The sequence below is a fragment of the Astatotilapia calliptera genome, chromosome 1, assembly GCF_900246225.1.
Source record: "Astatotilapia calliptera chromosome 1, fAstCal1.2, whole genome shotgun sequence".
Classification (NCBI taxonomy): domain Eukaryota; kingdom Metazoa; phylum Chordata; class Actinopteri; order Cichliformes; family Cichlidae; genus Astatotilapia; species Astatotilapia calliptera.
The window spans coordinates 35,540,767-35,556,981 of NC_039302.1; the positions used below are offsets into that span (position 1 = coordinate 35,540,767).

General features: G+C 41.5%; 1 protein-coding gene across 4 annotated transcripts in view; it reads right to left on the minus strand.

Annotated features, from left to right (window-relative positions):
- Positions 1 to 16,215, minus strand: part of dpy19l3 (dpy-19 like C-mannosyltransferase 3) — a 73,864-nt gene that overhangs the window by 45,027 nt on the left and 12,622 nt on the right. For all 4 annotated transcript variants that reach the window (XM_026175880.1, XM_026175889.1, XM_026175872.1 and 1 more), the window contains 6 exons: positions 15,210 to 15,300; positions 9,275 to 9,396; positions 8,570 to 8,715; positions 3,346 to 3,469; positions 3,035 to 3,169; positions 335 to 466 (listed from right to left, as the gene is read on the minus strand). In XM_026175880.1, coding sequence (XP_026031665.1) covers positions 335 to 466; positions 3,035 to 3,169; positions 3,346 to 3,469; positions 8,570 to 8,715; positions 9,275 to 9,396; positions 15,210 to 15,300 — 750 coding nt within the window. The remainder of the gene's footprint in view (positions 1 to 334; positions 467 to 3,034; positions 3,170 to 3,345; positions 3,470 to 8,569; positions 8,716 to 9,274; positions 9,397 to 15,209; positions 15,301 to 16,215) is intronic.

The following is a 16,215-nucleotide window of genomic DNA, read 5'->3' on the forward strand; positions in this document are numbered from 1 at the left end:
TTTTAGGAATTTAAATACTTATCTCCCTACTCCTGAATCTCAACCTTTCATCCTGTCACATTAAATGTTTGTGCAAAAGTTACTGTGATAAGACTGAACTAAATTACATTCAGACCTGACAGGAAACTGTTTCTCCAGCATACAAATTATCTTCTGCAAACACCATCTGCAGCACGCAGATTTCAACCAAAATGTAAAAGATAATCTTCTACCTGTGTGTCAACAAGTTTCCACCACCATGACTCTTTTAGTGTCAGCGCTCTGTTTTTTCCAAATCCTTACCCTCTCTAATCTCAGACTTTTCTTCTTCGTACCCATCACTCATAACGCTTACCTGGCAATGTCTGATGAAGAGCGCGGCTACTATGAAGCTCAGGACCAGTGATCCCAGTATCATGGAGTTACAGAACTGGAGGAACCACACACTCAGCAGGCTGCTCACTTGAACGAGGTACAGCGTAGTCACCTGGAGAAACACACCAACAACGTAAAGAAGAAGCGAGTGAGTGTTGACTTGACAGCCTGGTCCAAAAGTGGACCAATGAAAGAAGACCGTAGACTGTGTGTATGGTTGAAATCATTTGTTTTTAAATAAAACAGCAGCATGCTATGGATTCTAACAAGGTTGCAAAAAAATCAAAGAACATGTTAATATTATAAAGACATTATAATCTCATCCTTAAAGAGCACCTCACACTCCGACTGCCGACTTATTTGTGACAGCTAGAATTTCCAAAAGAATGGAAGTTAGAGCCTTCAGATATCTGAATTCTCATTTGGATTCAGGAGACAGACACCCTCTGATAAAAATGACAAAGCTTATGGTTAAGGCTGGATCAGGTGACCCTGACCCATCCCTTCGTTTTGCTGCTGGAGGCCTTCCTGTGACGCACTGAGCATTTATTTTCCACTCCTCTCATTTCCCTCCTGGTGTGTCCTTTTCACTGCTGTCACAGTTCTTTTAGCCCGTCCTTTATTTCCGAAGCAGCAGGTACATCTGCGTATTTGATTTGGCAAAGGATTCACTACCTGATGTAACCCTCCCATTTAAACTGGCCTCCCATTAGATCCTGTGGCCCGCTGAGGTTGGGTTTGTGTTTCCTCTCAGAATTAAAACAGGAATCTGTCCTAAATCACACGTTAGATGAATGTGTCAACCACTACACCTTGTTCTGCCAGTTAAAAACTAGTTATTTTTTTCTCGAGCTTTTCACCTCCAGCCACCGTACTCGACACACTCTTTAAATAATGACGGGGCCAACATGAGGCTTGGGGAATGCTAGCAAGTAAAGGCCACACAGTATACCGAGGCTACATCAGCCCAGACGTAAAATGAATGTTAATCTACCATAAATAACTGGAAAGGTGTAACAATAGAAAAGTTGGAGGATGAAAAACTTTAAGATGCACAGCTTTGGCTCCGCTCTCCTCTCTCTGAGGTTTTTGAAGCTAATTGACCTGGTGATGCAGAAACTGGCATAAACCTTGAAGCCAGCAAAACGCCATGAATCCATGGAGCTGGTCACCTCAGACATGTCCAGCCTCTAACATATCAATCAGCCAAGAATAGGACCACCATCCTGACTGGAAATTGGAAGGAAGAGATGCACATATGGAGACCTGCATGTTACTGGAGTTTCCCCGAGTTAAGTTAAAAGAGGCCAGAAAGCAGCTGACAGAGAACGCAGAGGAGGAGAAACAATGTGGAGGGAAAAAGTATCACAGAGCCAGCTGCAGGGATAATAGGGTGATGTCCCTGCTGCTGCCTGTCCACTTGGAGATGTTCTGGAAACAAGGCTGAAAACACTGCTTTCCTCAACTGTGCAAGACTCGCACGGCCTCTTGCAGACCAAATGTATCTGAAAATATCCCAGACACAAATGGATGTAGCCTAAATATTATTTAATAGTTATTTGCACATTTGGATGTTAAAAAGAAGAGGGTGGAGGAAAGTCAGAAAGTCAGCAGAACTTTGTGAGAAAGCCGACTTTTTTCCAGGTGCACTCTCTCTCTGTGTGCTGGCAATAGCAGCAGCAGCAGCTCTGTCTCTATGAATACCACACGCAGAGGTATGCAGCATGCTCCGGGCCTAACACAGCAAAACATCAGTGAGAAGTGGCTTCCAGCTGGTGACCTTACAGCAGGCCCTAGGCCACCACCTGAGATTCAACAAGCAGGAACGCTCCATAGGTGTTCCAGCTACCTGTACAACTACCTGAGTTAAGCTGCATAAAAGCAAGGCTGTGGGATACGTTTTAAAACATGAGATAAAACAAACAAAAATACACCTGGTGTGTTGCAATAAATGTTCCACTTATTGTTCTTTTTCTTACAAACAAAGTAAGAATTCCAATTTCAGTTGGACATCATGGTTTTTTAATGAGGTGAGCGCCACAAATCAAATCCTACTCACCTCCACTGCACACGAGTGAAAATGTACAAGAGAGGGATAGTTTGAGCAAATAAGACAGAAACTATCTGCATTGCAAACACAGCTGCGAGCAAGTGAGGAATAGAAAATTCTGGTGTTTGTAAAGCGGGTGAACTGTGCGTGAACATATGTCTGTCCTTCCAACCCTCAGGAATAGATTCCCAGGAAAGTAACATTTCTTGTTTTCCAATCAATGCAAGTGTTTTGATTATTTCAGCTTCTCTTCACCTTTTCTCACCTCTCATGATGCAAAACCTCACCTCAACCTCAATCTAACCCCATCAACTCTGTTATCTCTGCCTACTCTTCAGACTTTAGATAACATATCTACTATGAGTACAGAAAGATAGCTCAATATGAGTCTCACTAACTCAGCTCTGCAACAAATTACTTGCAGACCGAAAGGATTTTTCTCATAGCTCAACAATGGAAAAACAGACAATTGTTGCCAGGACACCTAAAGTCAGCTGTTACACTTTATAACATATTAGTGTTTAATATATGTCAAATTTTTTAGCACCTATACAAGCTTAGTGCCACTGATCGGGACACATGAAACTATAACCAGAAGCTAGAAACCTGCAAATATCTGGTCCTTCTTACCTGTGTAGTTGTTAAGAAGTCACCGCAGTCCAGGGTGTAAATGACGAGAGCCTGAACCAGTAGAATGAACTGGTTGAACTGCCAGGTCAGACAGAAACAGAACGTCGTCACATACATCAGCCACACCATCACCTTCTGAGGAGGAAACACAAACATACGCGCGCACACAGGGTTAGACGATTAATCTGCATAACTACAGCCACACTGCCTGATCACATTTCTTCTGTGCTGCTTGTACTTCTAAATTATTGAGTGGCTCGCCTCATCAGGCTGATCTATGTGGCGAGCTTGGGCTATAGCTCTGCGCTTACCTGCTGTAATGTGGTGAGCTGGGGTCTGAGGTAACAGGTGATAGCGGCGACCTGCAGCGCTAAGAAGGGCAAAGACCAGTTCTCTCTGAGGGAGATGGTGAACTCTACACGAGTAGTATCTACCCTGAAAGGAGAATGATTGATGAAGCGATGGAGAGATGGTGTTAAACCGTTTCAGCTAAACACCGTGAAGGAAACCTAACAGAAGTTTGGAACTTCTGGTGGCTTGAGAAAAAGAAAAAAAATTAAATCCTGAGATCATGGCAGCAGTTTTCAAAGCGCTCTGAGGTCGTACAGCGTTTACAGCTCCAAATGGACAGCAGAGAAAACGCCAGGAGGGTTTTTGAGACTGTTTAAACTTTAGTGCACTTCCAACAGTACAGAAAAGTAGGCAAATCCACACACCAGTAACACAAACTAACAAAAGAAGAATTTAGATCTGCTTGTCCCGTACATGCACTGTGTCTGTTTGGTTTGTCAGTGGATTAGCTACACAACCTGGAAGGTCCACTAGCGACCAACTTTCAGCTACGAAGCAAAGTGCTTTATTTATGGCAGTCAGTCACTTCTTCCACTCACTGTACCCTCATTCTCATGATACTCACCAAGCAGACATGAGTGAGCACCTGTGCAACATCAAGTCAACTCCTTGCGTGAATTTAAAGCCTTTATTTTCCTATAATAATAATAATAATAATAATAATAATAATAATATCTATATATATTTGACACATTCGTATTAAAAAAAGCAACTGCTGAATCAATATTCAGGATGGACTGGCAAATTCTGGCCTACACATAGACTGTATACAAAAGATGCACAGAGCCCATAGGTTTCCAGATTCCAGAAGTCTGATTATACTGATGACTATGAGTGCATTCACTCTCAAATGATAGCTTAATTTTTTATTACACTTAATTTTAGTGTTAATTGCTACTTTTAAGTCTTTGTTCATATAGCAGGGATTTTAATTTTGACATTAAATTCTCATTTAGACTGAAATAGACCACAAAGTAGAGTTCAGAGTGCTTCAAAGCTTGGCTGCGTGGTGACTGAGAAGTTGCTGAGTGTGCACTGAGCTAATCACCCCCTCGATCAACAAATTAAACAACTAACTAAAGAAATTAGGAAAATAAAATTTGTTCTTGAAATGCTTAAAAACATTCAGGGAAATTAAAAACTCTCCTGGAAACTTTTCTTTGACCAATAACGCCAAATATGTCAGAAGCCACATGATGTCACTGACATTACTTAATGTTTGGACCCAAACTTGAAATCTCTCACCGCTGGTGTTTTTGGGTGTAGGCCAGCTTGAAGGCCGTCTATTAGGCACAACCAGCTGGTAGGAAGCTAAAAACAAGGATGAAATATTTTGTCAATATTCCAGATCTATTAAGAAGTCCGCTGCTGATGTGCAGTGCATCTAACACAGTGTTTAAAACTCTGCTCACACTACAGTAAAGAGCAGAAGTTTAGAGGAGACTCTGCAGGACACGACTCTCACATAACCTGAAATGTCTTAAGCTTTTCTGACCCTTCGTGCTCACACTGCTGCTAAAGATCATGTGTGAGTAACCAGATTATTGATGTTCCCTGCAAACATCTGTGTAGTATGACCCCCACTGATCACTTGCATAATGTATATGCTCAGGTGTTGAAGTCACGGATCTAAGAAATGAAGACGATAGATGCTTCAAGCTAACAAACACCCACGGTTTGGGATTTACAGCCCATCACTTCTAAATCCAGACGATTGGTCTGAAGTGAATGCAAAATACGAACTTAAGTCTTCTCTTCCATCTGTGGGAGATTTTTAACTGAAACCTAGTAGGATGTACTCTGGGTTTGACAAAATTTCAAGGTTTGCTACACAAGGTTTGTTATATAACATAAACAATGAGACCTTCCCATCTCTCTCAGTTGCCTTTCACAGCCTGTGGATTGATTTGCACAGTGTGTGAGACACTCGGGATAAACATTCCACAAAAATACAAATAATGTGACATTTATGCTCACTCCCAAGTGGCGGTCCAGCGTCCCAGTATCAACAGTGAGCAACACAAAGCAATCGCTTAAGTTTACTTCAATGTCAACAAACGACTGGTTCAGACCAAAGAAATTGATTTTAACTTCACATAAGGAAAGAAAAGAAAAAACTTTTGGGGCTTTAGATGGTATTTCACTACTGACAGCATATGTGAAGAAACAAATGAGCTACTGCTTTCAGCATTCAACAATGTGTCATGATTAAGTAGGCGGGTAAGCCAAGATCAGCTAAGATTAGCTAGAAGAAACCCATCTAATGAAGGATCAACATCAGCAGGGAATTGGACTCACAGAGAGCTTCATCCAAACTCAAGGAGGGGAGCTAACCTACTTTGTCAACTTAACCGACTAACCATCACCAGGTGGCTAAAGCCTCAGTCACACTTAGTCATGTGAAGCTAAAAATTACATAGTACTGACTTTTTTAACCCTCTTAATTCAAAAGCATAATCCTAGCTATGGTGGTCGCTGTAGGACAAACATGTTGTGGTCACCTAAGAGTGATGCTAGGTGTGTATGAGTCAGTAACATCCCTTCTTACCAATGACACTGATATTGAGGTGTGTTTCTGAGAATAGCATACCTGTCAGTAAGGCTTCTGTTTTTGCCACCGTTACTAGCTGTTGTTAGCTATTATTAGCCGCTGTTAGCTACTGCTGTTAGCTGCTGTTAGCTACTGCTGTTAGCTACTGCTAGGGTTGCCAACCGTCCCTTAAAATACGGAATCGTCCCGTATTTAGAAACAAAAGTACACGTCCCGTATTGAGCTAATAAGGGACGCACTTTGTCCCGTAATCCAGTGAGAATCAAAAGTAGTCTATAAATGTTTATGGAATTAACGCTGTGTTGGAAAGCATAATTCCCAGCCCCTCTCCTGCTTTGTGACCAATGAGCTGACAGCACACTTATGACAATTCGAGTATGACAATTCAGATTACCGCTCATCTCATTGGTCGATGAAAGGTCGCTTACGGAGAAAATACCGGAAGACAACAGATGACCACAACAAGAAGCATGGCCAACAGGGAAACAAACGCCGACACTGCGGTGCAAGTCTCGGACGACAGTACACCTAAAGCTGGGCAGACACTGTGCGATTTTCAGTCACGTTATTCAGCTCCTGCTCAAACTGCACGATTGACTCGCAGGGGTTAGAAGTTGGTAGGTCACGATGCCGGTCTCACACTATACCGCCCGATGCTCTGATGCGACCTGAGTGCTCACACTGTGCCTCCATAAAATGAAGGTTATAACAGAAAATCTGTCGCTCTCTCCCTCTGTCTTTCACTCACACAGACACACCACCACCATCAACTTTGCTAAATTGCTAATGAAAAACATGATCAGGCAGCTGTGATTAAGCAGCAGTGTAGATCCAACTATTTTCACGGTTGTTGTGGTCGTGATCATTTTGTGATGCCACATCGAAAAGGCTCGGATGAGCTTTCCAAAGTTCTACAAGTTGTGCCTCCATCACTTGTGTCCAGATCACACGCTGCACTGCCGTGCTGCGCCGTCTTTTTCACCGACGTTTACGTGTTTGCGCGTGAGCAGTGTGAGCGGCTCACGAGCGATTGATGATCGGGAGCTGCTCGAGGTGTTAATCGCTTCTCGTTACCCCACGTATACTACACGATGCACGATGAAGGCCAAAATCGGGCCGATCACCAAATCGGTCGCACGACTCAAAAATCGGCTCAAAATGGACCAAACATCGCACAGTGTAAGCCCAGCATTAGAGCAGCAATGTTTGTTCGCTCAGAGAAAGAAAAATAGGCTGCAAAAGTACTGGGAGGAATGGGAAAAGGGAAACACCTGGCTGGGAAAATACACCATAACACCTTTAAAGCACACTGCACTGTGTGCCGGCGCACTTTTTCCATAGGCATGCTTCTAGTGGTGGGCACATGAAGAACATGAGGGGCGTGAAAGCTCGGGGAACCCTTAACCAATTTCTTGTCCACCAGGCCACGGCAGAAGCAGATATGGTATGTAAACACTGGTTTGTTGTTTAAACCCTCTGGTTAAGGTTAATATGGGCATGTGCAGTGAATATCAGCGCTATGTGGCCAGAAGTGTGATAATATAACTTATTTTGTGTAATAAACAACTGCAAGGATAGATGATTACAACAAATAGATCACTAATACATAAAAGTAATACATAGATGAATAATGATGATGAGTTATGATGCGTAATCATGGGAACAAGTGGGTTTACAAACCTGATTAGCTTTAGAAAAGCTGAAATAATACCTCAACTGAAGCCAGTTGTACTAAATGCACTAAATGTGCACAGTTACAAGAATGATTTTGTTCTATTGTTTTCTATTAATTTATATAATTTTAAGTTAAGCAGGACAGAGTTCTTTTAAAGAAAGATTTACTTATATCCTCAAAAGCTAAGCATGACAGGCTTCTGTTTAAGAAAGAGACCTGTTTTACTGTGTTAATGTTGTCATTTTGAGCTAAAAATAAACGGCTAAATGATCATTTGTTTCCCATATGGTCATATCACAAAGAATATGCATCTGCTTAAATCAAATTCAAGTCAAATGGTTAAAAAATAATTTCACACACAAAAAAAAGAGCTACCACGCTGGGAAGGGTGAAGACAACTGGGTTGCCCGGCCCTGGCCACGAGGTGTCCCTTATTTATTTTTCAGGGAGTTGGCAACCCTAGCTACTGCTGTTGTTAGCTGCTTCTGTTAGCTGCTGTTAGCTACTGTTAGATGTCTTTTAAGTAGATATAATATCGTTGGACTCTTGGTAAAAAAAAAAACCTCTCAGATGATGTCAGAATGTTATCAAACTGTTATTAGAGAAAGTGTGATTTTTAGGACTTTCAAGCCTAATGTTAGCTAGGATGATGTTAGCTTATAAACAGCTGCTGCTTTTTGTTGTTTGGGTGGTTCGTTTATGAAAACATCAATTTGTTGGAAGATATAAATACACACTAATCTATTTATATTTATCAGTACAATATCTTTTCTTTGTGTTACCTAACCTTAAAAAAAATTACCAACTGCACCTTTAAGAGTTGATCCATAAAATAAATAAAAAAAGGACTCTTTGTTATATTGAGAGAAAAACTGCCATGACAGAGTCAAGTGCGAGAAGAAAGGGACTAACTCTCTCCTCCTTCACTGTGTCACGCACACAGATAGTTATTACTCACCTGTTAAGGATGTACCAGACCCCGGTGAGCGCACCAGCAAGCCAGGAGCCAGACAGAAGCCACGCTGTGAGGTACAAAGCGATCACATACACAGCTTGGAGCGAGAACACTGTGTAAATATAAAAGTACACGGGCTCCAAATATGACTGGGCCACACACACAAAAACACAGACACACACATACACAAAGGGAAGCCATTAGTTCATTAGGCAGCGCGATTGAATGCACAGAGTTGACAACAGTGACAGCGACTGACTCGGGCACTCGAGAACACTGTGGCATTTTCAGAGTTGTGTCTGATATTTCACTCCCTGACATTCTTGTCTCTCGGTGAGACAGCTGATGAAGCTTAGTCGCGGTTTCTCGGTTAATTGTTATGCCAATACAGAAACCTTTTCCTCCAGTGTGACAAGTGTAAGGGCTCCGAGTCATGTCAGCTAAAAAGACAGAAAAACAAAGGAACGCCACTGCGCCTCAAACACTTCCTCATTTGACTACGATCATTACAGTAATAATGCCAAAAGAAAATACATTTTTCAAAACACTGGAGAGTGACTTTACTTTCTCCCCCCACCCCTACACATAAAAAGGATGTGTTAATTAACAGAACAAATGACAAAAGTCCCAGACAGTCTAGCTGGTGTAGCTGAGGTCTTTAATCTTTTGTGTGTTACCAGCCGAGATGACAGGTGAGTGTTGTATTACCTGTATGGGCAACAATCTGTAGAGAACACTGAGAAAGACCTCTTGGTAGATATTCATTCGCTGCAAGAGGTTAATGGTCCTCTTGGATTCTGTCAAGTTGTCATGGATCATTTCTTTGAGCCCTGCAAACACAAAATTCACACACACAAACACACCATTTGAAAATGCCACCCGTTCTTTAATTTATTTTTTTTTTTTACAAACTGATAATAATTATTGGCTTTATGACAGCCAGGGAGGAAGGGGTGTTAATGTTTCTCGAAGCTCACCTGGCTCATTTATTTAGCTCAGACTCGTGCCATTAGAGAAAAAACAGGGTCGGAAATTTGCATCGACCACTAAAAACACAGCGTGTTCTGTTTGAAGTTAAATTCCTGCATTGCTCAAAGCACACTCGGAACGCTTCAAACTTCACTTCATTTCCTGAATTTTAGCAAACTAAATGTAGTTTGTTCTGTTTTTCTCCCAAACAAAATCCCCTAAATGACCCAAACATCAATCTAATAAATAAAGCATGTGAAAATTTCCTGCAGTGCTTTATTGGAGATGGGTTGTGGGGCAACTTCATCCCCCATGAAATAATAAAAACGAGCTTTGAGGGGAAAAAAAGATTTTTGGTTTAAAACATTAAAAATGTAACAAATGCGCCCCGTGTACAGACGGGTGTATCCTCACCGCAGAGGCCTGGATGCTAGTCAGCCCTCATCTCACCACCAAAAAAACGGCAAAAAGCCAAAAATATAAATCTTCTTTTTAAGAGAGGTGATTTGACAACACTTAAAGTTTTTGTTATTTCTCGGATACGTTGATTTAGGTTTCTCAACCTTCTTCATTTGCATCGACATCTCTTTGGGCCTTAAATTGAGACTTAATGGCCAAGACCACGCACCTCGTCTGTGCATGAAGATGAAAAATGTGCCATTTTTGACAGAACTATTCATTATTCTGCTTATAAATTGTTACAAACTAGGACTCGAGTTTCCACTAACTCAGTAATAAAAACACAAAAGCATCATGACAAAGTGACCCGGTTTTACAAACTGCACCTTTAAGGACTGCTGGATTTCCACTGTATGTAACCGATCGATTTCCTCTGACTGAGTGTGTGGCTGATGTGGCTCATAAATACAAACCCACAGAGCGTTATCATCACCTCTGCTTTAGTGCATTTCAAGTGCTCTCGCTTTTTGGGCTCGATGGTCTGCAACTTTACTGTTTCAGTCCACTCTCACCTCCCGTCAGTGCGGTTTTCAGCAGACAAAGACAGGCAAAGTTAATGACTTGCTGTGGAACATAGACGAGCTCTTAGCAGCTTTTTACAGCCAGATATTTTTATGTGATGCTGGTGGGAACACATCAAAGAGGAAAAGAAGGTAAATATTGGACTTAGATTTGCTAAGCTGCCAAAAACATTACTCCAAACGAATGCTAATGTGGGATGCTGGATGTGTCAACGGGGAAATATTTAAAAGGACATATTACATCATTGTTTTGCACACAGCTGGTTTCTTCTCCATTAAATGGGAAAAAAAAGCCTCTGTTTTCCAGTAATTGAGGTTTAAACTATAATTTAGGTTTATTACTACTTAGCTGCCAAGGGCATCAAAAGTGGAGAGGCAAGGGGCCCTCGTCTCCCCTCACTTTATGCCCCGCTCTCACATCCTTCAAAAAGATTTAAAGTTTAGGTCTTCTTGCTCATTTTTAACCAAATCTTTTCCTTTTTCATGCTTTAGCTGGTCAGACGCGTCTCCCTAATATTTGTTTTTTGGTTTTATTATTGTGGACTCGCCACACGATTTAAAGCTACTGTACTACATTACCTCTGCACATTTTAAATTCATCTTTAGACTATGCTGGGAATGGCGAAGCTCCTCGGTTCATCCACTGACTAGAATGAGCTGTTTTTGCTCCTCCCCCGTTAAACCAACTTTCTCTTTCTACTGATTGGCTGGCTGCCTCACATGAAAAATTATAGAAGGCAAATGGGTGGGTGGGGCTTCCTGGGACAGGCAACGTAAGACTACCGTATTAGGTATATCCCCGCTCCATGACATGACATCATACATATTCAAGAGAAGAAACATAGACCTATTTATGAGGTGCAGCCAATCAGAAGAAAGCTGGTTGAACAGGAAGCGAACTAATCTGGCTTCTTTCAGACAGGAAAAAAAAAAGTACAACATAATTAATAATTATTTATACTCTAGTGAAAGTAAAAGCTCCACTTTCACATGAAAAACTCAAAGGGAATACACCTGGAATGATCTTTCACTATATACCTGGATCAATAATACCACCACAGGAGGTCAGAATGAAAGCACAAAGTGTTGGTGATTATGTTAGGCTGTGTCTTGTTCTTTTTTCCTCTTCCAAATGAGATTGACGAAGTGGTGTTTTGTCTCTTGCCTCATCTGACTTTTAAAGCTATGCTGCTACATGTTCTAAATTGCTTTGGTGCAATGGCATTATTACAGAAGGGAATGATGGCAAGAATTACCAAAATAACACTAACATATAGAAAAGAATGACATTTTAACATTACTCTGTCACAGAAAACACTGCTGCTGGTGTTATATGAGCTGATGCGCGCACTGATAGCATTAATCCATATTGGTTACTCCATGCAGTATCATCACCATGTACTGGGTTTGACTGAAACAAAGTGTGACATGGAGCGAGGAGCGAGGGCTGACTTTCTGCTGCAGGCTGGGATGTGTCAGCCTGATTTCCGCTGTGTTCTTGATCCATGGAAAACCATAAAAACCAGCACGGTTTTGCTTATGCAAAGTGCACATTACCACCCACACGCATGACCCACTCGACTTTGTTCATTCATTTACGCCGTTTGCTGTCATGCCTTTCTTTTTCCACCTGACTCTGTGTCCTGCCTTGCTCGCTCATCTGGATTCTTTCTCCTATTTTAGCTCATTTATTCATTACATCTTTCCTTCACTTATCCCTCCTTTTCTTTCATTTCTTGCCTTTTCAATTATTGCTTCCTTTCTCACTTTCTTCCTATGCCCATCCCTATCATTTCCCACTTCTTCCATTACCTGCCGTCACTTCAGCGCTTCATCCATAACACCAAAAACCTACAGTAGTAGGATAACGAGCTGCTGTGCTGTGACAGAAAAACAAGGGAACATAGAAAGGGACGGGAAGGGAGGTCAGCCAGTTCCTCAACTGATTAGACTACAGCTCAATTATTTGCCTTAGTGGAAAATTAGGCACATTTCCAACAAGGAATTTCACATGGTAATGGGAACAAAATAATTAGGCTAATTTCCCTCAGACCAGACTGTGCATCATGAGAAAAGTGCAGTGATTTGTTTGGTCGGGTGGAAATAATGGAGTGAAAAACAGTTTTTCCTTACAAGTATGGATAGAGAGAGCCACCTGGTGTTGGCAACCATGTACAAAGGAAGGTGCTAACAAAAGCTAGCTTCCTAAAACAAGAAGTTACAGAAAAACTGTAGGTCCCGGGTGATGCTATGCTGTAGTGACACAAGACTCGGCGGTATCGACCACGGCAGCACGGCACTGGTTACCGCCATTTCAGACAGTTTATTTCTAGACAGCTTTAAAGATAATAAAAATACATTCTTTATTTCCACAAAGTTCAGCTCTCTGGAGGACTGTGACGAAGATCTGGAGAGTGTGCAAATTTATACCGAAGAGTGTTTGGAGCGAGTTGTTATGTGGAAGCCGAACCAGCAGCGAGAGGAGCCTGAGGACTCCCCCCCGAAAAGACCTCTACACATTTGGCTGGACTCTAACCTGTGTGTGTTTCTGTGATATATACTCTCCCACCCACATCCACTTCAGACTGTTTAAGTGAAATCAAGATCTGGTTTACTCACAACTCTCTTAAACTTAATGGCAATAAAACAGAATTCATTTTAAGGCACCAGATCCAAACTGACTACAGTTCCAACCAGTCTTTCGTTATCCATTGATAACCCTGTCACACCCTCCCCTCAGGTTAAGAGTCTTGGTCTCATCCTCGATAGCACTCTGTCCTTCACAGCACATGTAAATAATATCACTCGGTCTACCTACTTTCATCTCCGTAATATTAACCGCCTTCGTCCCTCGCTCACTCCAAACAGTACCTCCATACTCATCAATGCTCTTGTCACATCTCGTTTAGATTACTGTAATTCTCCTCTCTGTGGTCTACCTCATAAATCCCTCCATAAATTGCAGTTAGTTCAAAACACAGCTGCTCGTATTATCTCCAGAACTAGATCCACTGAACATAGAACAGCTCTTCTTAAACAGCTCCATTGGCTCCCAGTTCACCTCCGTGTCAATTTCAAGATCCTGCTTCTCACTTTCAAAGCGCTTCATAAGCTCGCTCCTCCATATCTATCCAATCTTCCACACATACTCACCCCACCGTACACTCCGCTCTTCTTCAGCTTCCCTTCTGTCTGTTCCACCTTGTGTTATTGTAAGGTGACCTTGAGGGTCTTAAAGGCGCCTATAAATAAAATGTATCATTATTATTATGACCGAGGAGCTCGGTGGAAGCTCGAGTTTACCTGCATACATCGTTCTCACTGTGTCACCTGTTGACCGCCTGCTGCTGGTTTGAACACACTGACTGGTGATAGTCACAGTTTTGTACAAAAAAGGCAAATGTGCCTCATCGTTCATCAGCTCAGAGAGCTGGGCTGCTGGGAGCTTGTGTTTCCCTTCAGAGTGACTCCAACTATTTAAAATGAATAGACTGGATTTAAGAGGAAGGAGCGAAGGACACCGAGCAGCAGATCAGGCATGATGGAAACAGGCCAAAAGTTTATTAAGGAACCAAATTGGAATAATCTGTTTCCAGCAGGCTGGATAAGTAAGTGCTGTTTATTTCAGTATGAAATTTATTTCAAAATTGATAAAATAACTCTCTCTGAATGAAATTGTCAATGGCCTGAATTCATTTATTGAATAAACTTTTTTTCTTTTTATTTAAAACAAACTTACATAGCAATGGAAACACTTGTATATTCCTAATTTCTCTGTCTGTATTATTGTAGAGTCCACCTTACAACATAAAGCACCTTGAGGCAACTGTTGTTGTGATTTGGCAAATAAGAGAAGGAGATATTAATAAGTGAGGAGATGGGACTGAACGGGGTGTGATAATGAGGGAAAAGTGAAGGGAGGAAGACAGAGCGATGGAGGGAGTGAGGTAGATGAGAATTGGTGGAGGGAGTAATAGAAGACAAGAAGAAAGGGAATTACTTCAGGGAGGGATTCAGGGAACAAAATAGGGAACAAGAGGAGATACTTTGCAGGTCTTATGTGTGAGACTTGCAGTAGTTAAAAAAAACACTACTTCAGATATCAATTTATAATCATTTTAGAGATTTTAAAGTTGTTTTATGCTACCTGCTCCACGCTGTCTATTTATCATCATCATCAGGAGCATCCCTTTGCATCATGGATGTGCAGCCGAGGCAGCAATCTGCAGTTAATGCTGACGTTTTTATGCTTGAATGATTCTCAGGTAATTGGTAAATGGCTAAATAGATTAAAAAATACCGGCGGCCACCAGCGCTGCCCCTCCGCCTCCAAGTAGATACACGTATGGTGTCCATTTAAAAATTCCACGTCAGCTTGTACTCAAGTTACTGCAATCGCAAGATTCAGAAAACATGACCTCTGACCTTGAGGTCACCGGGATTCAAACCTGACTGTGATTGTTTTTTGTAGATGAACCAATGGTATCCCCCCCCCCACACACACACACACACACACACACCACTTTTCGATTAACACCTGGACACTACAGCTTCTTGTAACATCCACTTCAGCTTTTCTTTCCACACACTATTTTGTTGGAGTGGAAAGATCTTGGATCATTTTGACCCTCTAAGTTGTGTTTGTGAAGAAATGACAACTGTCATGAATACAAACCTGCGATCACAGTGCATACCTTCTTGTATTGATGGGGCGTGCAGCATTTGTTTATAGTAGGAGTAGTATAGTCCACACTCTGTCCGAAAGGAGATCTCCCTCTCCACTTCCTGAAAATAAAAAGAAGGATTTTAGTTTCATGAAAGCAAAGACTTCTGTTCTCTGTAATATGGAAAACAGATATCCTGGCAAGACATGACAGAAACATGGAGGATAAAGGCAAAGCAGCTAATACACTCATAATCCTCTCCAGTAATAATCAGACAGGTAACACAGTGTGTGAGTGCGTGCTTGGAGGATGTCTTCCCAAGAGACTTCCTGCTCGTCATGCGTGATTACTGCTCCTCGGGGGGGTAAGAGGAGAGAGCAAACGGCGAACAACCAGCTGTGGAATATTAAGCCAATCATTAATCTATCATATTTAGTCTGCAAATTGTTTTTGCAACTGTGCTTGACAAAAAGAAAAGCTTTGATTTTAGCTACTCATTTCTTCTAAAACTCACTGAAAGTCTGTCAAATTGTTTCTCCAGATTTACTGCAGCCAAATCCGGTCGAGCAATCTCCAAATCCTCCGCTTGTTAAAAACCAAAGCATGTTTCCGAGTATTGCTGCAAAGCATTTTATCTGATATTTTTCCAGTAACAACTTCCAGTAATAACTAAAACCTCACAAAAAGACTATAAAATTAGAAATGTATATAACATCTGTCCATTAAAACCAATTCATCAATAGAAAGGATTTTCCAATAACAACGTTCAATTTCTAACATTCATACAAACTTGTACATAAAATGTTCTGTATTCTGAACATATTTCACGCATTTCAGAGGAGAAAGATCCTAATTTAAACAGCCTGGCTCATTCTGCGGTCCTTATATCTGACAAATCATCATAACCAGTCTGTGGAAACCTGAGAGCAGTTATTTGTTCTGTAGCCATCAGGGAGCAACAGGACAGGGGATCCCAATCAGATCGCCCACCGAGGCAGGTGTTCCCACCAGTTAATTAATGTCATTTACTTGGTTG